Source organism: Chiloscyllium plagiosum, unplaced genomic scaffold (genome assembly GCF_037043375.1).
Source record: "Chiloscyllium plagiosum isolate Xiang-an unplaced genomic scaffold, Cpla_swu_hap1 HiC_scaffold_2, whole genome shotgun sequence".
In the NCBI taxonomy this organism is placed as follows: Eukaryota; Metazoa; Chordata; class Chondrichthyes; order Orectolobiformes; family Hemiscylliidae; genus Chiloscyllium; species Chiloscyllium plagiosum.
In genome coordinates, this window is record NW_028270140.1 from 118,192,817 (window position 1) to 118,217,299 (window position 24,483).

At 40.1% G+C, this 24,483-nt stretch overlaps 1 protein-coding gene across 2 annotated transcripts; it reads left to right on the plus strand.

Annotated features, from left to right (window-relative positions):
• Positions 1-11,002: 11,002 nt before the first annotated feature.
• On the plus strand, positions 11,003-24,040 carry btf3 (basic transcription factor 3). Of its 2 annotated transcripts, XM_043685497.2 has the most exons (6): positions 11,003-11,105; positions 12,278-12,346; positions 19,022-19,135; positions 20,152-20,353; positions 21,713-21,769; positions 22,166-24,040. In XM_043685497.2, the coding sequence occupies exons 2-6, from the start codon at positions 12,278-12,280 to the stop codon at positions 22,210-22,212; spliced, it is 489 nt and encodes a 162-aa protein (XP_043541432.1). In that variant the 5' UTR covers positions 11,003-11,105; the 3' UTR covers positions 22,213-24,040. The 2 variants fall into 2 exon arrangements, with proteins under 2 accessions (XP_043541432.1, XP_043541433.1); XM_043685498.2 differs by lacking the exons at positions 11,003-11,105; positions 12,278-12,346 and adding an exon at positions 15,228-15,357.
• The last annotated feature ends 443 nt before the right edge of the window (positions 24,041-24,483 follow it).

A 24,483-nucleotide genomic window follows, 5' to 3' on the forward strand; every position in this document is an offset into this window, starting at 1 on the left:
CTACAAATGAATATTTAGCAAAGAGACAAATTGTTTGCCATTTAGATTGATATTGCTACTATGTATTTTACATCTGTCTTCACTGTGAAAAATACCAGTAGTATACTAGGACTTCAAGAGAGTCAGGAGGCAAAGGTGAGACTATTGGTCACCACTAAGGAGAAGGTGCTGGGGAAGCTGAAAGGTCTGAATAAATCACTTGCACTGGATAGTCTATATCGCAGGTTCTGAAAGAGTTAGCTGAGGAGACTTCGAATTTCTTAGAACCCTTCTCTTTTAAAAACTTTAAATAATCATCTATGTGTTATTTTTACATTCATGCTCTTAAACAGTGAAACAATTGCTCAATTGACACCAAATATTCTTTAAAAAGAACAGGTATTATTATCAAATGAGGTATGGGAATACAAATGTGCCATTCTACCCCTCTTTACCTATCTGTTACAATGAAGTTACTCATTTTTAAGCCACAGTTTTCCAAGCAATGATCTGCACTCTGTGTAAAGAACTTTCAGTTGATTGTTTTAAAATCGGAAATTCTGAAATAAAATTCAATTTTTAGCATGCTTGATAAAACATGGGCCTAATGTAAGCATTTGTGAACTACAGGGCAGTCTTATTTTAATCTATGTTGCATTTGGCATTATACCTTTGAGATATAATTACAATGTTAACTTGTAACTCTTAATTCTAAGGGTCCTGAGAAAATGAATCCCGCTACTAGAAATCTCAAAGGATAAGTATTTCAGCGAAAGCTAGTATTGATAGATTGTCTAACAGGTTATAATGCATTTTAGCACGAGGAATTGTTTTCTTTGCTTTCAGATGCAAAATGAGAGTTGTGCTGAAAATGTGCACACAGCCTTCAGATTTTGGCTGAAATTGTGCCTCAGACCTCATCACCACACTCCTAATAAAAGCCATTATCACCGTTTCAGTGTTCAGCAATAGGTCAGACTAATTTAGTCTAGCTGCTTCGTTGACAGCAATGGTCAGACAATTCATGTGATGGCAGGATGAATACAGATTGGATATTAATGTAGACCGGATGTTAACATAGTCCATCAGGAGGCCATGATGGCATGTAAAATGGGTGAACCACTCTTGCTCCTTCCAGAAGTTGAGATTGTAAGAACGTTCCTAATTCTTGGCTAGAACCTATGATGATCCCCTCAAAGAGCATTAGGTACTTGAAAACCATACTCGTCAGCTGTGGCTCAGTTGATTAGCACTTTCAGCCCTGAGTCAGAGGACTGTGTGTCTAAAAGCATTGAGCACGACAATATACACAGTTAGAGCGGATCTCTTTCAGACTAAACGTTAAACTGAGATCCTGTTTGCTTGCTCATGTAAATGTAAAAAAAAGTCAGATGATATTTTTATGACAAAGACCAGTGTCCTTGGTGGTTTGGTCAATAATTACCCTTAAATCTGCATCAGATTTTCTGGTCATCATCTTGTTGATGGGAGCTTGCTGTATGCAAATTTCCTACATTACAATTCCAACACAACAGCAATGTACTTCAAAAAGATGTTGGCTTTCAAGCACCTTGGTGTCTCCTGGTGTTGCTATTTCAATGAAAGTTTTTTTTAATGTATTTGATGCATGCCTTGCTCAGTTTCATCGAATTAGTAGAAGACACATTGAAATAGGAGTTAAGCATGTCATTGAGATATTTAAGGGATCTAAAGACTTTGCCTGAAAACAGCATGACGGCTTTTTGACCCAAGTTCCGAGCCAGGAAAATGGGGTTGCATAATCCAGTGTCATTGCCACTTATTTTAAGGTGTCCTATGCATACCATATATACTCATTAGTTAAGCTAATGGTGGAGACACAACAATTGATTAATGCGGGGGCACCTTATTGTCTTACTTTCATGATGAATGACATGTCACTTAAATAACCCCTTTCTGGATTGAAATAAGTTTAATTATATGGAACTAGAAGTAAATTGTATGATTTGAATCTATGGTTATAAAATTACTAATAATTTGAAAGTATATAATTAAAGCAACATGTGTAGCAAATTGACTTCAAGAGAGGCAGGATAGTGTTTTACACAATGAAAGAGGTTTCTACAGAGAAATATGTTGAGATGGTTGCATAAGATTGTGTAATATGATTTGTTTCCACTACTTAGATTTAGAGGTTATCCCACATATACAGACACACGAGGAAGCTGTAGTGATTGTAACAAGGTCAACCAGATGGATCTCATAGAAATAATGTTGTGAATCAGAAACAAAAACAGAAGGAAAAGTTGCCGGAAAAGCTCAGCAGGTCTAGCAGCATCAGTGAAGAGAAATCAAAGTTAACATTTCAGGTCCGATGACCCTTCCTCAGAACCGTTCTGACGAAGGGTCATCGGACCCAAACGTTAACTCTGATTTCTCTTCACAGATGCTGCCAGGTCTGCAACTTCTGTTTTTGCTCATATAATATGAGTTTCCTGATTGGGGCTGTTAAACTTATCCAATCAGGGAGCCCAGGCTGACAGATAAAAAGAGGAGTGCCAGAGATTCTGGCACTCTGATAGCTGACTCTAAAGAGGCAGCACTAAAGTCAAGGATTGTTCATGTGTAAGTAAAGGGTGGCTTGGTGACAGGATACCAGCCTCTGTGGAGTTATTTCAGTGGCAATGAGAGTAAAGCATATTCCTGAGGAAACAGTCATCATTGAGTTAGGGAAAGCATTTCTGATGAAGGGCTTTTGCCCGAAACATTGATTTTACTGCTCCTCGGATGCTGCCTGAACTGCTGTGCTTTTCCAGCACCACTCTAATCTAGACTCTGGTTTCCAGCATCTGCAGTCATTGTTTTTACCTAAGCATTTCTTACATCTGCCTTTGTTTGGGAAATTTGACTAGTTCAACCCTGCCATCAAGGACTGGGTCCAGTTTGTGGAAAGAATGCATTATTTTTTCCAGGCAAACAATATTGTGACAGTTGAGAAGGAACACGTAATTTCCCTGACAGCTATGGAGCCACAGCTCTTTCTGTTATTAGGAGCCTAACATTTCCTGAGGCACAGATGCTAAAACCTTCCAAGACTGGACAGATATAGTTGAGGAATATTATGACCCAAAGCCTCCTCTAATTCTGAGACACTATTGGTTTTACTTGGCAATTCAAGAACCAGATGAATCTATGTCGGGAGTTTTGACTGGGTTAAGATAATGGGCAGAAGTCTCTGACTTTTATTTAATCCTTAATGAGATGTGTAGAGATCATTTGGTATGTGGGATTAATGATGTAACTGTGCAAAAGCACATAATAGCTGAAGCCAACTGGACTTCAGCCAAACACTACAATTGACTTCATCATGGGAAAATGCGGCAAGTGGATGATGAGTTGCAGGGTATTCCAATGGAAGAGGACATCCTCACCAACCTGCCTGAGCTTGGGGAACACCATTTAGCTGCAGGCATAGCCTCACTCAGGGTATATCCTGATTAGAGGGACTCTAGGTTGGCCCACAGAAAATCTCCAAATCAAAGCTTAATATTGGCCAGTCTTCTTCAGGGTCCTGGCTGGCAAGCCATTGCAGTTGCTGTCGGTATGTGGAATCGAGAACAGCTAGAGAGTCCTACTAAACCTAAATTGAGTAAGATAACTCATAGGCCAGTATCCAGGAGGGTTCATACCCTGGAAAGTCCACATACATCTGGTTTGGAATAGTTAAATTGCTTAGCACATCAAAATCAGAAACAATCGAAATAAATGTCCAGTTAAAAAGCCAGCCGGTTCTAATGGAGGTCAATACTGACACAGCCATATCAGTATATCAGTGATTGCAGAACCAGTTTTTAATAAACTCCGCTCTGGAATCCAACCCTTAGGTTTGTGTAAGACCTCAGCTATTCTGGGAAACCTTTACAGATATGGGGTACAACTTCAGTTCCAGTCTCTTATGAACAGCAGCAAGTTCAGTTACCATTGATTGTAGTAAAAAGACTTGGGGCTGGAAATGTGTTGCTGGAAAAGCGCAGCAGGTCAGGCAGCATCCAGGGAACAGGAGAATCGACGTTTCGGGCATAAGCCCTTCTTCAGAAGGGCTTATGCCCGAAACGTCGATTCTCCTGTTCCCTGGATGCTGCCTGACCTGCTGCGCTTTTCCAGCAACACATTTTCAGCTCTGATCTCCAGTATCTGCAGACCTCACTTTCTCCGTAAAAAGGCTTGGGTCCAAGCTTAATAGGACGAAATTGGTTACAGGGACATAGAGTCATACAGCATGGAAACAGACTCTTTGGTCCAAATAATCCATACTGACTATGTTCCCAAACCAAACTAGTTTCACTTGGTTTCATTTGGCCCATATCTGTCCATATCTGCCAGGCCATTAGATAATGGGTAGTATGGAGCTATCCTTATATGTCAAAGACTTTAGGAAATACCCAAATTCCCTGTTGGTAAATGATGGCCCATTATCAATGATCAACACTTCTGGGACTCCGTGTATTGAAAGATATGCATACAGTTTTTCTATCATCATCCCCATGTTTGACGATTGAGCACTTTGCATATCCAACAATTTTGAGTGGGCATCTACAATGACTGTGAATATAGTGTTACTGAGTTGAATGTTTGACCAGCCATTCCTACAGATGTGGGAGAGCTGCTGGTGGTCATTTTCCTCCTTGTTGGCGCTCTAGGCACTGCCCGACCAATGTGCTGCCTCAATGCTTTTGCTACCAGAAGGAGAGAGTGAAAGTCTACTGAGGCACACTTAGCACAAGTTTCTGTGCATTACATGCCACCCTAATGCTAAAATGCACCAAGAGGCGCTCCAAGAAAAAGGATCGGTCTACGTCCTCAGACCCAGAGCAGGACGGATGTAGTGATTGTAATGAAGTCAGCCAGGTGGATCTCATAGAACATGAGTTCCCTGATAGGGACTGTTAATCTGGTCCTATCAAGGAGTCCTGGCAGACAAAGAGGAGTGTCAGAGATACTGTCACTCTGACAGCTGACTCTGAACAGGCAGCACTAAAATCAGGGATTGTTTATGTGCACTTAAAGGGTGACTTGGTGACGGGATACCAGGCTCTGTGGAGTTATTTCTGCAGGTGCTTATGTTTCTTTCCAAATTTAGATTTTTTTTTGGAACGTCTTCAGAGAATTGATCACTTTTGCCACCTGCCATTAGTGTATTTGGTGGAGTTTCAGCTGGATTATCAATCTGCTTGGCCATTTTATTAACATCCCTGCCAAAACCATCAAATCCCATGTATGAACATGAACCCAGAGGTTCTGGCTCAGTGATAGCTGCCCACACTGCCACAAGACCCCTCTCACTTCCCCTTCCAGGAAGAGGAGTAGAATCATAGAATCATACAGCACAGAAACAGACTCTTCAGTCCAACCAATCCATGCTGACCATAAGCCCAAACTAAACTCGTCCCACCTGCCTGCGCTTGGCCCATATCTCTCCATACATTTCTTATTCAAATGGCTTTTAAACGTCGTAACAGAACCTGCATCCACCACTTCCTCTGGAGATTCATTTCACACAACAAACCACTCTCCATGTAAAAAAAAGCCCCTCATATCTTTTTAAAATATTTCTTCTCACATTTTAAAAATAATTTTGACTTTGGGTGCAAGTATAAGAAAGGGTGATGTCAGATCACCTGCTCCTTATGCATGTCTCTTGAATGGGGTCATGGCTGATTTGATATTGTCTCTTTAATACTATTACCCAAAGTTAAAATTATCTTCCTGAAGTGGCACCTACTTTTGTGACAAGCATGAAAACTCACAATTTTCTGACTGAACCACTGACAAATTCATAGGAGGAGTTTTTCTTGCCTTTTAGATGCAGAATGCAATTTCCCTTCTCTATCAACACTGGTTATCCACAGATTTTAGGACTAATTTGCTACCAATCTTGGTGGCTGCTCTGTCGGGAGCTCCTGAAAAGGTTAAAGAGGGTGAAGACATGACTGCCCAGCTGGTTCAGTGTGCTACGTGCATCATGTGGGAGGTCAACGACTCTGGTGTATCTGGCTCGTATATCTGTGGAAAGTGTGTGCACGTTCAGCTACTGACAGAGCATATTGCAGCACTGAAGAAAGAACTCGAGGACCTTAGGCTCATCCGAGAGAATGAGATCTTTCTGGACAGGACCTTCAGCGAGGTTGTTACACCGACCATACTAGAAGAGAGCAGAAGAGAGCAGACAATGAGGAAGGCAGAGAGGAGACAGGTGCAAGAGACCGTGGGGAAAGTTCCTGTCAGGAGCAAGTTGAATCTTTTGGAAACAGTAGAGACAGATGACACTGCCAGTCCACGAGGCGGTCAGGTCTGTCAATCAAAAGTTGGCGTGGAGGCAGAGCCGAGGAGTCAGACATCGCACAGAGCCATGGTGATAGGGGACTCCATAGTGAGAGGAATTGAACGGGGTTTCTGTGGCAACAGGTGGGATTTAAGGATGGTGTGTTGCCTTCCTGGTGCCAGGATTAAGGACATCACAGACAGAGTGCAGGAAATCCTCAAGGGCGAAGGTGAAGAGCCAGAGGTGGTGGTACATGTCGGCCCAAATGATGTCGGGAAGAAGAGGAGGAACATACTACAGCGGGACTTCGGAGAACTAGGAAGAAGGCTGAAAAGCAGGATGTCCAGAGTGGTTATCTCCAGTTTGCTTCCAGTTCCTCGGGCTGGAGAGGCCAGGAACAGGGAGATAATGGACTTGAAAATGTGTGGCTGGGGAACTGGTGCAGGAAGCAAGGATTTAAATTCTTGGATCACTGGGGTATGTTTTGTGGTAAGCATAAATTATACAAAAGAGACGGTTTGCACCTTAATAGGTTGGGGACCAGCATTCTGGCAGGCAGGTTTGCTACTGCAACACAGCTGCGTTTAAACTAAATAGCGGGGGGGGGGACAAACTGGAAGTTTAAGAAGGAAATTGAAAGGAAAGTTAGAACAAGGGAAGTCAAGAAAGACAATGGTATCAATGAAGCAGAAAACTCAAAAAGGGATCATGTCGTAAGGTTGAGTGAAGTAGTGGTTGATAGGAAGGGTGAGGGCAGTAACAAATTAAAAATACTATATATGAATGCACAAAGAATTAGAAATAAGATGGATGAGCTTGAGGCTCTTTTGGAAATTGACTCCAGCATCTCTATATCCAGCTGCGATATTGTGGGGATAACTGAGACGTGGCTTCAAGTGGACAGGGCCTGGGAAATGAATATTCAAGGCCAAATGTGCTATCGTAAGGACAGACTGACGGGCAGAGGGGGTGGGGTGGCCCTGTTGGTAAGGGATGATATTCAGTCCCTTGCGCGGGGGGACCTAGAATCAGGGGATGTAGAGTCAGTATGGATAGATATGAGAAATTCTAAGGGTAGAAAGACCCTCTTGGGAGTTATCTACAGGCCCCCAAACAGTAGTATGGATGTAGGGTGTAAGTTGAATAAGGAGCTGAAATTGGCCTGTCGCAAAGATGTTACTACAGTTGTTATGGGGGATTTCAACATGCAGGTAGACTGGGAGAATCAGTATGATATTGGACCTCAAGAAAGAGACTTTGTGGAGTGCCTCCGAGATGGATTCTTAGAAATGCTGGTGCTGGAGCCTACCAGGGAGAAGGCAATTCTGGATCTGGTATTGTGCAACGAACCAGAATTGATCAGGGACCTCGAAGTGAAGGAGCCATTAGGAGGTAGTGACCATAATACAATAAGCTTCAACCTGAAATTTGAAAGGGAGAGGGTACAATCGATAGTGACAATATTTCAGTTGAATAAAGGGAACTATGGAGCTATGAGGGAGGAGCTGGCCAAAGTTCAATGGTGCAATACCTTAGCAGGGATGACAGTGGAGGAACAATGGCAGATATTTCTGGCTATAATGCAGGAGATGCAGGATCAGTTCATTCCAAAAAAGGAAGAAAGATCCTATGAGGAGGCAGGGGTGGCCGTGGCTGACGTGGGATGTTAAGAAACATATAAAGTCAAAAGAGAAAAAGTATAACATAGCAAAGATGAGTGGGAAAACAGAGGACTGGAAAGCTTTTAAAGAACAACAGAGGATTACTAAGAAGGAAATACGCAGAGAAAAAATGAGGTACGAAGGTAAACTGGCCAAAAATATAAAGGAGGATAGTAAAAGCTTTTTTAGGCATGTGAAAAGGAAAAAAATGGTTAAGACTAAAATTGGGCCCTTGAAGACAGAAATAGGGGAATATATTACAGGGAACAAAGAAATGGCAGAAGAGTTGAATTGATACTTCAGATCTGTGTTCACTGGGGAAGACACAAGCAATCTCCCTGAGGTAACAGTGGCTAAAGGACCTGAACTGAAGGGAATTTATATTTGCCAGGAATTGGTGTTGGAGAGACTGTTAGGTCTGAAGGCTGATACGTCCCTGGGACCTGATGGTCTACATCCCAGGGTACTGAAGGAGGTGGCTCTAGAAATCGTGGATGCGTTGGTGATTATTTTCCAGAGTTCGATAGATTCAGGATCAGTTCCTGTGGATTGGAGGGAGGCTAATGTTGTAACACTTTTTGAGAAAGGAGCGAGAGAGAAAGCAGGAAATTATAGACCAGTTAGTCTGACCTCAGTGGTGGGAAAGATGCTGGAGTCAATTATAAAGGATGGAATTACAACACGTCTGGATAGCGGTAACAGGATAGGTCAGAGTCAGCATAGATTTATGAAGGGGAAATCATGCTTGACTAATCTTCTGGAATTTTTTGAGGATGTAACTCTGAAGATGGACAAGGGAGATCCAGTGGATGTAGTGTACCTGGACTTTCAGAAAGCCTTTGATAAAGTCCCACATAGGAGTTTAGTGAGCAAAATTAGGGCACATGGTATTGGGGGCAAAGTACTGACTTGGATTGAAAATTGGTTGGCTGACAGGAAACAAAGAGTAGTGATAAACGGCTCCCTTTCGGAATGGCAGGCGGTGACCAGTGGGGTACCGCAGGGATCAGTGCTGGGACCGTAGCTTTTTACAATATATATTAATGATATAGAAGATGGTATTAATAGTAACATTAGCAAATTTGCTGATGATACAAAGCTGGGTGGCAGGGTGAAGTGTGAGGAGGATGTTAGGAGATTACAAGGTGACCTGGACAGGTTAGGTGAGTGGACAGATGCATGGCAGATACAGTTTAATGTGGATAAATGTATGGTTATCCACTTTGGTGGCCAGAACAGGAAGGCAGATTACTACCTAAATAGAGTGAAGTTAGGCAAAGGGGCAGTACAAAGAGATCTGGGTGTTCTTGTACACCAGTCAACGAAGGCAAGCATGCAGGTACAGCAGGTAGTGAAGAAAGCTAATAGCATGCTGGCCTTCATAACCAGAGGGATTGAGTATAGAAGCAAAGAGGTTCTTCTGCACCTGTACAGGGTCCTAGTGAGACCGCACCTGGAATATTGTGTGCAGTTCTGGTCTCCAAATTTAAGGAAAGACATTCTGGCTATTGAGGGAGTGCAGCGTAGCTTCACGAGGTCAATTCCTGGAATGGCGGGACTATCTTATGTTGAAAGATTGGAGCAACTGGGCTTGTATACCTTGAGCTTAGAAGACTGAGAGGGGATCTGATTGAGACGTATAAGATTATTAAAGGATTGGACACTCTGGAGGCTGATGGGTGAGTCCCGAACCAGAGGACACAGCTTAAAAATAAGGGGTAGGCCATTTAGGACAGAGATGAGGAGAAACTTCTTCACTCAGAGAGTGGTGGGTGTGTGGAATGCTCTGCCCCAGAAGGCAGTGGAGGCTCAGTCTCTGGATTCGTTTAAGAAAGAGTTGGATAAAGCTCTCAAGGATAGTGGAATCAAGGGTCATGGAGATAAGGCAGGAACAGGATACTGATTGAGGATGATCAGCCATGATCATAATGAATGGTGGTGCAGGCTCGAAGGGTAGAATGGCCTACTCCTGCACCTATTGTCTTTTCGTTTCCAGTTCCAACTGGACAAACCCACTAGCACTGGTAAGCTTCCCTTTTGTTTGTCCATTTCCAATCAGTCTACTCTTACAGACAGCAGGAAAACCTGTAGCCAAGTGAGATAAATCTCAATCCCAGTGCTACTGTCACTCTCAAAGTCAAATCAACTTGCCAGATTTGATAATAATCACAATCAAATTCCGGCAGTACAATAGACAATTAATGAGTATGAACTACAATCCTCAGAAACCATGAACTCTTCCTGAGTGACATGAGGACTAAGAGCAGGAATAGGCACTTTAGCCCCATAAGTCTGCTCTGTCAATTAATACAAATGATGACCACTTGTATTAAAGGCAATTCAGAGAAAGTTGGGAGTGATCAATGACCAGGAGTGTAGATTTAAGGTAAGGATCAGGAGGTTTACTGGTAATGTGAGGACATTTTTTTCCTAACCCAGAGGGTTGTGGGAATATGAAACAAACTACCCGCAAGGGTGATAGACAGAGAAACCCAAATTACATCTATGAAGTATTTAGATGTGCACTTCAGTGGCATGTCGTTCAAGGCTATGGGTCAAGTGCTGGAAAATGGGCATAGAATAATTAGTTACTTGTTTTTGGTCGGCACAAAGAATCTTTTTCTGTACTGTAGACCTCTGTGACTAAAGTTCACGAAGGTGACTCCAGGCATGAATGGTTTAATTTGAGGAAGATTTGGTTTTGGATTTAACATAAGGGGATTGGACTAGGCAGAGGGAGCTGAAGGTGTTTTCTCTCAAAATGTGAAACTAGGGGAGACAGTTTGAAAAGAGGGTGTTATATATTTGAGAGAGAGATGAGGAAGATTTTTGGTTCTTTCAAGTTTGGAACTCTCTTCCTCGGAGACCTGCGTCGACGAAGCTGAGTACGACGGATATTTGATAAGACAGAGAAATCAATGATAGTGAGGGCGGGAGTCAGTGAGCACGACACAATCCTGTAGAGAGATTGGAGGTTACAGATGGGCCGAGCGGTCATCACCGTTTCCGGTTGGTTTGAAAGCCCCGCCCCCGGCTGTAGCCGCGGGGTTACGTGAGTGTCGTCACATCCGCTCCCTCTCTGGCCTCCATCTTGCCACCTGCCTCGTGTCTGGGAATCTGCTCAGCTCCGGTAACGGACAGGCGGGACCCACCGGACCCACAAGGTAAACCGGCTCTCGGCCGAGGGGAGGTAAACCCTGTCAACTCGCGGCTCGGACTTTCCCGGGGTGAGGGGTGGGTCATCGTCCGGGTCCCTTCATCCACCTCCCCCCGCGGCGTGGGCCTGGCGTCAGGGTAATGCCGAGCCTCCGGTTCAGTGTAGGTCCCCTCCCCCTCTCTCTCTCATCACCGCCGGCGGCCACCTATTCCCCACCCTCCCGCTTCAGTGTTCGGAGTCTGTACCTCGAGATAGTGGAGAGCTCGAGCACTAGGCCGGAGAGAAGGCCGGGTGGGGATCGGCTGCAGGGCCCTCCCTGTGTCTCGGTGGCGAGCCCCCTCACTCACGGGGCGGTTTCTGCTCGTTGTAAGAATGCTTTAAAAATGCGCTCTAGTCATGGATAAATTTCGCTTCGTCTTATACAACTGAGTTCTGTTCTTCCGAAATTGATCTGCTTTGGAGAATTATGGAAGCTTATACTTCTGTATTTTGTTGCCTTCGTACAATTTTAGTTAGTAAGTTCTCTTGTTCCTCTGCTCAACGAACACGATGACATTGTCAAATGGGTTGAGACAAACGTATCTTGTATATTAAATGCAAATTTTTAGAAACGAGTTATCATTTAAATCCTGTCTGAAATAAGATAAATTTATGCTCTTATTTCTCAATTTTTTTTCCTGCGATTTCCTTTTTTGGAAACTGCAAGTACAATAACTTTATTTCGACCTAAAATGTGAAAGCGTTGTATAATGGTTTCAGCGTGCTGCTGTATTTGTTTTATGTGCTTCAAATTTAAGTGTTGTCGTTGTATATGTACCTTAAATCTAGAGATTGAAGTTGATCTGCATCTTGAGTTTCTGGATTCATGTTTGAACATTTAAGGTAACTTAGCAGAAATTTGATATGGCATCTGACCATTCTCTCATCTTAGTGTGTACAGGGTATATGGTTCTCAGCTAGCCAAATGGTAGTCTTAACTGATTTGACATTATCCTTTCTGTAAAGGAACAGTATAATCTGTGGGTTCCAGCAGCTGCTTGGTCTGGATTACATTCTGAATTCAGAAATTTAGATCTTGACCATTCAAGAGTGAAGTTAATTGAAACTGGTGAAGTGGGATGAGAATTTTTTTTTGAATGTTAAACCTGATTGTGATCAAGCTATACATTGTCATTTCAGATGAAAGAAATAACCATGAATCAAGAAAAATTAGCCAAGCTGCAAGCACAAGTCCGCATTGGTGGAAAGGTAAGCAACTTTGGTATAGGTTTTTCACTTCAGCCCATGTGGATATTTTTTAATGATTAAGAAACTTGAGTATGTTATCAAATGACTATTTTTGAACATGGGAATACTGAAAATAACAATTGATTTGTTTACAATTAATGCTAGTATAATTTGGGAAATGCTTCAATAATTTCAGGTTTACAGGTAATACTTCGTGGAAGTGAATTGTTATGCTATTAGTTGACTTCAAGAAGGTGTGGCTAGAATGAATGTGATGCAATATGTTAGAAAGAATAAGGGATACAATAAAATATTCTGTGCCTGCTTCCACTTTAGACAAATTGCATAGTATGTATACAGATCACTGAAGTTGATGGGTCAGGTTGAGAAAGTAATTAAGTAATATGGGATCCTGGACTTTCATAATAAGGCATAGAGTACAAAAGCAGGAAAGTTAGGGTTAAAACATTTACTTCAGCATTTCGAGTATTGTCCAATCTGGACACCACACTTCAACAAAATTGAAATCTAAAAATGGCGCAGAACATTTACATGAATGCTCAGGGAATGGAGTGACCATTGGTTATATTGCTGGATGGGAGAATTTGGTTCTTTTGAGGAGAGAAAGTTGATAATAGGGTTGGAGAGTCTGTACAAAACCATGATTTTGAACAAATAGTTGGAGACTGTCTTCAGTGGAGCGGTTGTGAACTAAAGGACATAGATTTAAGTTGATTGTCTCAGGCTGTTATGGCTTTTTTTTTTGCCAATGTTTTATTTGGCATTTATGTAGAATTTGAAGTGCAATATCTGTGAGAGTTATGGAGGCAAAGTCAGTCATAGCATTCAAAGAAGAATTGGACAGGGTAAAGATTGACACATTTCTAAATAACAGTGACTTAACAGGGATGTTGAGTTAGTGTAGGGAAAAGGGCAAAAGGGGGTGCATATTGGCCATGACAGTATTGAATAAGCAGGCCTAATAGGATGAATGGCCTGCTTGCATTTATGTAGTGCCTTTAACACCGTGTATTCAAAGGCAATTTACAGGAGTATAATCAGATAATAAAACAGCAACAATCAGAATTAAGTAGGACAATCCTGAGAAATCAAAGATTTTAAGGAATATACTAAACAAAGATAGAGGCAGAGCTTACAGCTTTGACAGCTGATTGCAGGGCCAGCAGTTGTTGTTAGATAAAAGTTGCAGGTACAGCTAAGATTGGAAAATTTGAGTATTTTCTAGAAATCCCAAGGCTATTGTTGGACTGGGAGCACATAGATGATGGAATATTGGGGAATGCTGTGTTCTGTTCTGGTCTCTGTGCTGTAGAAAAGATGATGATAAACTTGAAACGGTTCAGGAAAGATCTACAAGGATGTTGCCAAGGTTAGAGGGTTTAAGCTATTGGGAGAGGCTGAATAAGCTGGGGCTATTTTTCCTGGAGCATTGGACGCTGAGTGATCTTAGAGGTTTACAAAAGCATGAGTGGCATGGATAGGTTGACTAGTCAGTCTATTTTCCAGGGTAGAGGAGTCCAGAACTAGAATGCATAGGCTTAAGGTGAAAGAAGAAAGATATAAAAGTGACTTAATGGGCAACCTTTTAATGCAGAGGGTGGTGCGTGTATGGAATGAGATGCTAGAGGAAGTGCTGGAGTTTGGTACAATAACATTTAAAAGGCACTCTATGAATAGGAAGGGATTTGAGGGATATGGACCAACTACTGGCAAACAGGACTGGATTAATTTAGGATAACTGGTCGGCATGGATGAGTTGATTGGAAGGATCTGGTTCTGTGCTTTACAACTGTATGACTATGGCTACTGTATATTGCTGAAGCTCCTTCCTGATAGTATTGTGGGTGTACCCACCTCTCTCATCCCTGCAACAGCTCAAGAAGGTTGATTGCCAGTCCTGCCTCAATGGCTTTTAGGAATGGGCAATAAATCCTGGTACAGCCAGCGACACCCACATCTGTGAACAAATAAAAGTAAGTGAGCAGGTTTGGTTTGAAGAGGAGAGATTAATTTGCTGAATTTGTGTTCTCCAATTTCAAATAACTTTCTCTTCCTCTAACTTGCTTCCCAATCCCTCCCCCCTCACTTCCACTCTTCCCAGTCACCTACTGCATTCATTCCTCCCACTGACCAACCAGGTTGTACTCTGTTTTCACTTATCCCTACTTCACTACCCCAACTCCACCACTCCTGTTTATCTGTAGCTCCCCTTAACTCCCACCCCTAGTCCTGAAGAAGGGTTACACCTGAAATGTTGACTTCACCACCTGATGCTGTCTGGCTTGCTGTGTTCTTCCAGCCTCCTACCTGTTTACCTTGGATTCCAGCGTCTGCAATTTTTGTTTGTCTCTAACCAAATTTATATAGCAGGACTGTCAACATCCATTAATAGAACTTGCATGCTGTTAACCTCCAGAAAAGGTTGGTTTGTATTCTCTTCTAAGGAGGCAAGAAGCTTTGTAAACAATGCAGTAGTACAATGGATATATTTAGGTAGCCACAGTTCACTTAGGTATAGGTAACTTGTGATGAGATCTGAACAAATGCTTATTTAGGGAAGTAGTGGTTGCTTGAAATAGCCTATAAAACGTATACCATTTGGAAACGGCTTGCATTTTTTGATTAGTCAATTTATGTACAGTCTATTCTAAAGTTTCACTTTTTAAATTCTTTTGTGGTGAGGCCCAGCATTTATTGCCCTTTGAATTGAATGGCTTGTTTCTCCATTGAGTGGAAAGCTAAGTGTCAGTCACATTATTCTGAATCTGGGGTCGCTGTAAACTCGATTTTTTTTTTAAAACAACAATTGACTGTGCCTTTATGGTCAGCTTTACTGATACTGGCTTTCACTTCCACTAGCTGCCATGGTGGGATTTGAACCTACACCCCCATAGCGTTGTCCTGAGTCTCAGGATTCCTAGTCCAGTGACATTACCACTACTCCATTGATCCCTTCAATTCGAAGATGTATCTGTGTGGTATTGGTATGTACCATGCTAGTTTATAAAAAGGTAAACCAACATCCACTGCTTTGTTATGACTTCATCTATGGTGCATTTTAGTCAGAATCTTAATCTTACATGTCGTAACTTTAAAAAATTGTAATGTCCTGGTACCCTAATATAGTCTAATAAATTGTAATATGCTGCTTTGCATTGTTGTCACTGCTTTGTTTGAGTCTTACTGAGAAACTAATCTATCTTCAGAACAATGACAGCAGAAAACCAAAGGAAGGTAGAGAATATAACACAATACTTTTCTAAATTATTGTCACCAAAATCACTTTACAATGAATAAGATTTTTGCCTCCCAATAGCTTGCATTTGAAATCATTTTCTTCATCTTGTATGTCATTTTAATTTAACAGAACCAGACCAGAAGAACCGTTGATTGCTATGTGTGGTTTATTATGCCATTATACAATTTGGCCTGACTGCTCATCGTGCCAAATATATCTTCAGTTTTGATGTTAAGGTCTTAAAATTCTTATTTGTACACCTTTTTTGTATAATGAGAGTTTAAGGTGTTATGTTTCACAACTTGAACATTCTTCAGAATAGCAATGAGTTGCATAAAGATTGAATATTTTTTATTTAATACTACCAATGACTAATTTGGGCACTTACATCTTTTTGAACCAGTATCTTTCAGTTTTGAGATATTTGGCAGTTATGGTGCCCTAGATTAAAGATAAGTTTTCTGTTCAATCTTCAGAAGTTTGAGGATTGGATCGTTCCGCTTCTTACATTATTAACATTGAATCTTCAGTTCATTGTGAAAATTAAATATATTAACATCTTTGGTCTAAAGTCAATAGCTTGTGAACTTGTGCATAATTATTGTTCCGAAATGTCTTATAGATGTCTGAAAGATATTACACGTATGGTAATATCGAATAGCAGCATCCATTAGTAGAAAATGCCTGTCACAATACAAGTTGGTGTACTTCGTGTGTATATGTACTTTTGATTATATAAGATATTGTATCTAGGAAGTAAAATGTTCCTTAACTCTATCCAAACATCTGAAAAGTTTTAAAATACATAACCATGCAGCATGGAAATTTATGCATTAATATTGTTTGCTTAGCAATTTTTATTATCAGACTTTATTTACTCCAATGGGTTGCAGTATCTAAATTTCTAGTTAGCCACTGGTGGCCAATATGTTGGTTGAGTTTTAATGGATGGTTTCAGATTGCATGTTGCTTTGTCTGTGGATGGTTTTGTACATTTTTATATACAATGTATTACCAGACCTTGATGTAACTATTACAGGATACCCTGCAACTGATCCCTAGAGCTCTGTGGGAAGCTAGTGAAGTGATTGCTGGGCTTCTTGTTGAGATATTTGTATCATTGATAGTCACAGGTGAGGTGCCGGAAGACTGGAAGTTGGCTAACGTGGTACCACTATTTAAGAAAGGTGGTAAGGACAAGCCAGGGGACTATAGACCGGTGAGCCTGATGTTGGTGGTGGGCAAGTTGTTGGAGGAACTCCTGAGGGACAGGATATGCATGTATTTGGAAAGGCAAGGACTGATAGGGGTGGTCAATGTGACGTTGTGCATGGTAAATCGTGTCTCACAAATTCGATTTGAGTTTTTTGAGGAAGTAACAAAGAGGATTGAGGGCAGAGTGGTGGACGTGATTTGTTTGGATTTCAGTAAGGTGTTGGACAAAGTTCCAGATGGGAGACGGGTTAGCAAGGTTAGTTTTCATGGAATACAGGGAGAACTAACCATTTGGACACAGGACTGACTCAAGGTAGAATACAGAGGATGGTGGTAGTGGAGGGTTGTTTTTCAGACTTGAGACCTGTGACCATTTGACCACTTGTATGTCACGAGGACCTGTGCTGGGTCCACTATTTGTCATTATATAAATGATTTGGATGTGAACATAGGAGGTATAGTTAGTTTCCATTGGACACCAAAATTGGAGGTGTAGTGGACGGCGAAAAAGGTTACCTTGGATTACAACGTGATCTTGATCAGATGAGCCAGTGGGCTGAAGAGTGGCAAATGGAGTTTAATTTAGAAAAATGAGAGGTGCTGCATTTTGGAAAAGCAAATCCTAGCAGGCCATATACACTTAATGGTAAGGTTCTAGGGAGTGTGGCTGACCAAAGAGACCTTGGAGTGCAGGTTCATAGCTGCTTGAAAATAGAGTTGTAGGTAGATAGGACAGTGAAGAAGGCGTATGGTATGCTTTCCTTTATTGGTCAGAGTATTGAGTATAGGAATGTTGAGGCTGTACAGGACATTAGTTAGGCCATTTTTGGGATATTGCTTGCAATTCTGGTTGTCTTCCTATTGGTAGGACGTTATGAAACTTGAAAGGGTTCAGAAAAGATTTACAAGGATGTTGCTAGGATTGGAGGATTTGAGCTATAGGGAAAGGCTGAATAGGCTGGTGCTGTTCTTCCTGGAGGGTCTGAGGCTGAGGGGTGACCTTTAGAGGGTTATAGAATCATGAGGGGCATGGATAGAATAAATAGACAAAGTCTTTTCCCTGGGGTGGGGGAGTTCAGAACTAGATGGCATAGGTTTAGGGTGAGGGAAAGATATAAAAGAGACCTAAGGGGCAACGTTTTCATGCAGAAGGTGGTGCTTGTATGGAATGATTTGCCAGAAGTGGTGGAGGCTGGTACAATTGCAACATTTTAAAAGGCATCTGGATGGGTATATGAATACGAAGAGTTTAGAAGGATATGGGTCAAGTGCTGGCAAATGGGACTAGATTAGGTTGGGATATCTGGTCGGCATGGACGAGTTGGACCAAAGAGTCTGTTCCTGTGCTGTACATCTCTGACTCTACATTGAAGTTTCCACCAAATCCTTCATGTACAAATTGTTTGGCTATCAAAAATGTGCGCAGAAAGCAAATATGTTGAATGAAAACAGTTCCTCCTGTGCAATTTTGTTTTTGCAATTTGTTGTGATAGTTGGCAGACTGTTGATTATGTTAAATCCTGATGGTTCATTGTTGGGAAAGCAAAATGTGTTGGTAAGATGTGAAATATCGTGCCTAATACAAACAGCTTTAGCCAAAGCCAGGTGAGACTTTACTCTTGTTTATCCTGAAAAGGTTTACTGGACTACTGTTAGAAACTAACCTGGATTGACACACCCTTCACTCTGAGCAAGGAACTTTGCTTGGGCATAATTGAGCGCTGATCAATTTGAGAATTTTGTATGTTTGTTTTTAGTTGGGGGTGAACTTGTGCAAGTGTATTTGGAGCAAATGGTTTCTTCAATTTGATTAGAGTGAGTGAAACATCAGAAATCTTTACTCATTTCCAAGTCTTGGTTTGATCTTTGACCATTTGTATCATAAAGTATTAATGACTGCTGTGGTTAGTCATTCCAAATCTTATCTTGCTAATGTGCATATGTAAAACTTAGGTGCCTAAAGATCTGTTTCATGCAAGTCTGTTTCTGGATTAGTGGGTGTTCTGGCAAATGCAGCACTTCAAATGTTATGCACAGTTTTTAAGTTTCAGTAAATAGGCTTTAGTCCATTGGATATTATATAATCACATGTTTGGAATTTGAGGTCACTTTCAGAAAATAGAACAGTACTTTAAGTACAATGTTTCAGTAGCTAATGTATAACTCTAGCAAATTTAAATGTTGAATTGAGCAAATGAGGTTTTCTTTGTTTTTGTTCCCAGGGTACTGCCCGCAGAAAGAAGAAGGTTGTCCACAGAACAGCAACAGCAGATGACAAAAAGCTCCAATTTTCTTTAAAAAAGCTTGGTGTGAATAACATTTCTGGCATTGAAGAGGTATTTGCAAAAAAACGTCTTTAACAAGCGATCTTCAGTTAATTGGAATTTTCTTTGTTCCTTAATCCGATTACAGTTTGACTATTTCCAAGAACTGATGGTTTAAAATATGCTGTATGTTTTGAAGATCAAGTGGGTACTTTTTTGATATTAATGATTTCTCTTCTCTTTTCTTCAGTCCCTTCTCTTGCTAGCTATGAGCAATGAATACTGGTGCACATATAGTGACTTAGCAGTGGAGAGGGAAAGGAGGGACTGAGATGAGAAATTGTGTGGGTAGCATAGGAAAATAATTTTACAGCTAATCATAAGCCAATACAGTTACGATTTCAGGAGGAATCGTTTACCTGAGGAATTGGAATGTGGAATTTTGTTACCTGGAGTTTGAGATGAGGGAGAAAGGAATAAACCATAAATGATGTAGGATTAGAGGATGTAAAGTAATAATTGGTTTGAATTGTCTGTTTCTCTTTAATAAAGAGTATACAATTAACTCAAAAACTGAAATTGTTGGAGGAATTCAGCAGGTCTGCAGCATCTGTGGAGAGAAAACTGTTAACATTTTGAGTCCAGTGATCCTCCTTCAGAATATTTGTCACTCTTCCATCCACCCACCTGGACCCCTGTCGTCTTAGACTCACTAGATTGGAGCATCTGGTAGTGGTGGAGTGATAATTAGTATTAAATAGTGGTATAGAGGAATGGTTAGCTTAAATTGAAAATGGTTAAAAGTTATATTTGGGGGAAAAAAACTGTCATTGAAGATGCACTCAGTTCAGCTTGAGGTCAAAGATATGTCTGTCTCTAAGCCAGATAGGTGGATACATACTGAAGCCAGGAGGGAACTTCAAATTGCATCCTATGAAAACATTAGCAATGCATTTTAAAATCCAAACAACAATAAAAGTTGCAACTTCACTGATGATGGGAAGAGTTTGGCCATTGTTGCTTTGCATGACTGAATGTATTTGATTTTTATTGCACTTGCAATTTAGAATGTTTAAAATCTCTTTCAGGTGAACATGTTCACAAACCAGGGAACAGTTATCCATTTCAATAATCCTAAAGTTCAGGCTTCACTTGCTGCAAATACATTTACGATCACAGGGCATGCAGAGACTAAGCAGCTGACTGAGATGTTGCCCAGTATCCTGAATCAACTTGGAGCTGATAGTTTGACCAGCTTGAGGCGGCTGGCAGAGTCACTGCCTAAGCAACGTTAGTAGTTTAATTTCTTATGGCTGTACCTTATGAATATTTATAAAGTTTGATAAATTGTTAACATTTCATGGGTGCATTGTTGTCACTAACTCTATCTCTTCTAACACTTTACGTTCGCACACCCTGTATTGTTAGTTTTATTTCAAATTTGAAATGTGCTATTGTTATATGGCCCAGTTGACTCTGTACTTCTGCCTCTTGAGTTCACAATGACCTTGAGTACAGAAGTAGGCAGACCTATCAGATGATGACTAAACAAACGCTGCATTGTTGGGAGTACATGCTTTTGCCACAGATTCTGAACTGAGGTCTTATCTATCTGCTGAGGTTTGAACATAAAATAACTCTGACTTTGCACTGAGAATGTGTCATCCTAAGCATTCACTTATTCTATTTTGTGGGATTTACCAAGCAAAAGCTGCATTTACTTTCCTGTAAAGGTTTCTGAAGTTGCTGTGGTCTCTTTTGCTGTTGGATTGGTTCTGAGAAAATAAACTACAATACCACCAGTGATAGACTTCCAAATATGTGAGAATGTGATATTCTTCTTGGAGCCAAATGTAATTGAGTGTTTTATGAGGGCTCAGAATTTTATACAAAATTTGGTTAAATAAATATAGGAGAAACGTTCCAATGGCAGGGATGTCAGTAAATGATCGGAAGACACAGATTTTAACATCTTTGTCAAAAGAACCAGAAGGAGTTTTAGTACATTTAAACAGAAACCTTGCAATTTAGGTACCATTGCTTGAAATGATGAAAGAAGCAGCTTCAGTAGCAACTTTCACAATTTTTTAGGAAACCTATTTGGCATGGCAGAGTTAGGCCAAAGGGTTTGTTTCCATGTGGTATGACTATCTATACCAGGTTTGCTTGTGTATGTGCTGGGAGGGTGGAATCTAGCAGGATGACGAGGAAACAGCACAGTGGGTCAGTAGATAAATCTGTCAAATGATTAAATAAATTATTCAAATAGCTGTCATGAGCAATGGTCTGCTTTTTATATGTATTGTCTTGCCCCTTCGTACAATTGGTTCTGCAATAATGTGTATTTCTTCAATGCAAATTAGTTTTAACGCGATTTAGGCAGTTTAGAATTTAGACGGTTATTTGTAGAATGTGAACTTTCCTGTCTGAATTAGGTAAGATGTGATTCTGGCCCCATTGGTTTAAATAGCACGGTTATTGTGCGATTTTCTTAAAACGCGAGGTTGCATGAGAATAGAAGTATCTCATCAAAACCGACTATGCAGCAAATCGAAGTTGAAATTTAGTGGATCACTTACCAAATGAGAATTAACTGAATTGTGATTAAACTGATGGCTTTTCACTGAAAAAAATATATTTTGTTTGCAGCTGTGGACAGCAAAGCACCACTTGCTTCTGGTGAAGAGGATGATGATGAAGTTCCAGGTAATTTCAAATTGATGCCAATGAATAAAACTAAGAGCTGTGTCAAGAACCATTAACTCAAATGTGGTCATCAATGTTGGGAAAAAATCCGAAGTATATTTGCCTGTAATGAAGTTTTTTACTCATTACGTGCTGCTTAATTTTGATTGTCTTAAGTAATAGAATTAAAATGACAAAATATAAACTGAAGAAGTGCTAAAAACGACATTTCACAGTCCATGTATAACCTTTAGGCTTTACAAATCGGAAGACTAATGCATATCCATTGGTTACTGTTTTAGTAGCATTAATGCTTAAGGATGATTCAGTGAAAAGTCTACGTAGACGATAGATTTTAGAAGTTCTGTATATAGTACTAAGTTTTTTTTTTAAACTTCTGATTCTTATTTCTTCTAGATCTAGTTGAAAATTTTGATGAAGCTTCAAAGAACGAAGCAAGTTGAACAGAAGTTGACATCTGAAGATGATGCAAACTTGAACTGGCTTTGGGGAGTTGCCCTTTGTATTAGTACTTTTTCTTTTGTAATCTTGCATTTTATTTTATTGTGGTATTTCATGGTTTTGCAATCATTTGGTGGCAGACTTATTCTGTTTTTTAAACCATGGCAGCTCTTCTAATACTGAGTCGTATGAATGGAATGTTTACTAACTTTGCAGCTTGGTTAAAACTAAATGAGTCAAACTGAATCTAGCACTGTGGATTGGAAGTAAAGGAGAGAAGTGTCTCTTTTGGTGTATTTAATTATGGATTGTAGCGATGTTTGGGTAAGACAAAGCTAGAAAAACTTAGGGGAATTTAAATATTTAATTTTTGATCTGGTTCACATTTCTAAGCTGACTACAGAAATGTGGATGACTAATGATTAGTCACTTGTTTGAAATGTGTGATGCCAGTTTGGGAAGCCAACTGACTTTATACTAGCATTCCTGTTTCCAGATTTGTGTGAATCAAGTATTAAAAATCACTGGAAAGTGAGCTGTACTAGATTGATGACCCAAAATTACCACAATTTCACAAGTGGAAACAAGTGATTTGTTTGTTGTGCTTTGAAAATTAGATATGGTAAACTCATGAAGGTTTAAAGGTTAAACTATTTTCATGTTTTGAATACAGCTCATCTCCGAATTTGATACGGGAACAGTCTTTATGCATGCATGTTAAAATTGCTGTCAGAGACTGAAGGATGGCTCAATGGGTTATAAGAACAAATGAAAGAATGCACTGTAAAATTCAGTCATCTTTTTTTCTTCAGCATTGCATGAATTATAATGCTTTTGAATCTTTTGCGCTCATTTTATTTTCTGTCCTCAAATCCCAACTCAATTTCCAAGTATTAATCGTCAATCAATGAGGTTGAAGTTCAAATTTATGAAAGTGTACCTGAGGTTTTGAGTAGAAGACCTTTTTCGGGAAAGAGTAAAATGGGTGAAGTAGAGCATTCCATCTTTTCACCACAATTTTTCAATCTTTTTGGGACGATAATTGCAAACCAGATAAGTGCTTTCACCATATTCAGGCGTTGAAAAGAATATTGGTTAAGTTGTAATAGAAAGCCTGTGTCGTTATTGTTGCCAATCAGCCAGAGTTACTGTGCTTCAAGCACAAACTGCTGCCAAGAAACATATTAGAAAACAAGTTGAGTATATTCCCTTAGTAATAGAAATTGTTCCAGTAACAAAATAGAATGGTTAAGTGAAAATGGCTTTATGGCAAATTGGCATTCAAATATGATATTTGAAATTAAATGTCCATTTGTGACAAAAGGAATTGTTCATAAATGAGTTTCAAAAATTCCAATAGCTAGTATTGTTAATGTTTACAACTTGATAATAAGGGCTTACTAGAAGCTGCCAACTTGTATGTATAATTGTTGCCCTTTCATGCTTTAGAATATCCATCTGTTAGCTTTCCATGTATAATGTTCACATTTTTTCAAAGCACATGAGAATCTAGTGTTTACTTGATGGTAACACCATTTTTTGTGTAACTTGGCATTTAGTTTGTGGAATGTAAACTTAATATTTTTTATTCTATGACAACAGCTATTTCTCTTAACAGAGTAAATATGGTACAAGTTCACAGCAATAAAAAACATTGGACATCTGTTTGCATCCCAAAAAATGTAATTGTTGAACGGGTGAATGAGAGCTATGAATGTGATAGTTTTTATAGTAAAACTATAAAAAAAATTCTGTATTCTCAGCATTTACTCTACTTTTTAAAATTTCAGTTAATATGATGCATGAAGGTATTAAATTGTCCAAAACTCACTTAATATTGTCCAGGTTTCATAAAGACTTGTATAATGTCTCAAATTTGTTTCCTGTACTTTGGTAGTCACTCAATGTTCAGTGATATTGCATGCTGAGTGAAGCATGTGTCTAAATGATTTTCATTCTCAGGATGAAATTCCAAATAGGTTTGTGCAAATTATCATTTGAGGTGCATTTTGAAGGCTCTTGTTTGCACTTATGTACCTGATCTCTGACAGATTTAGATGAAATTGCAGGTGGCATACTTGCGGTTTTATGATCTGCACATGTCTGGCCAGTTAACTCAACGCTTGAATGATCTGCCCCCGATACACCAGAAAAGAGGTTTGAACTTGACTGATAAATAATTTAAATTATTTAAATGTGTAGGATGACCAGACTTACCTGGAGTAGGTGCTATGTAAGCTTCATGGCTCAGAGGTAGGGACTATACACAAGAG

Coding starts and splice junctions, on each gene's coding strand:
- btf3 (XM_043685497.2), top strand. CDS start 12,278: ATGAAAGAAATAACCATGAATCAAGAAAAATTAGCCAAGCTGCAAGCA. Junction 19,136..20,151: donor ACATTTCTGGCATTGAAGAG/GTATTTGCAAAA, acceptor AATCTCTTTCAG/GTGAACATGTTCACAAACCA. Junction 20,354..21,712: donor AGAGTCACTGCCTAAGCAAC/GTTAGTAGTTTA, acceptor TTTTGTTTGCAG/CTGTGGACAGCAAAGCACCA.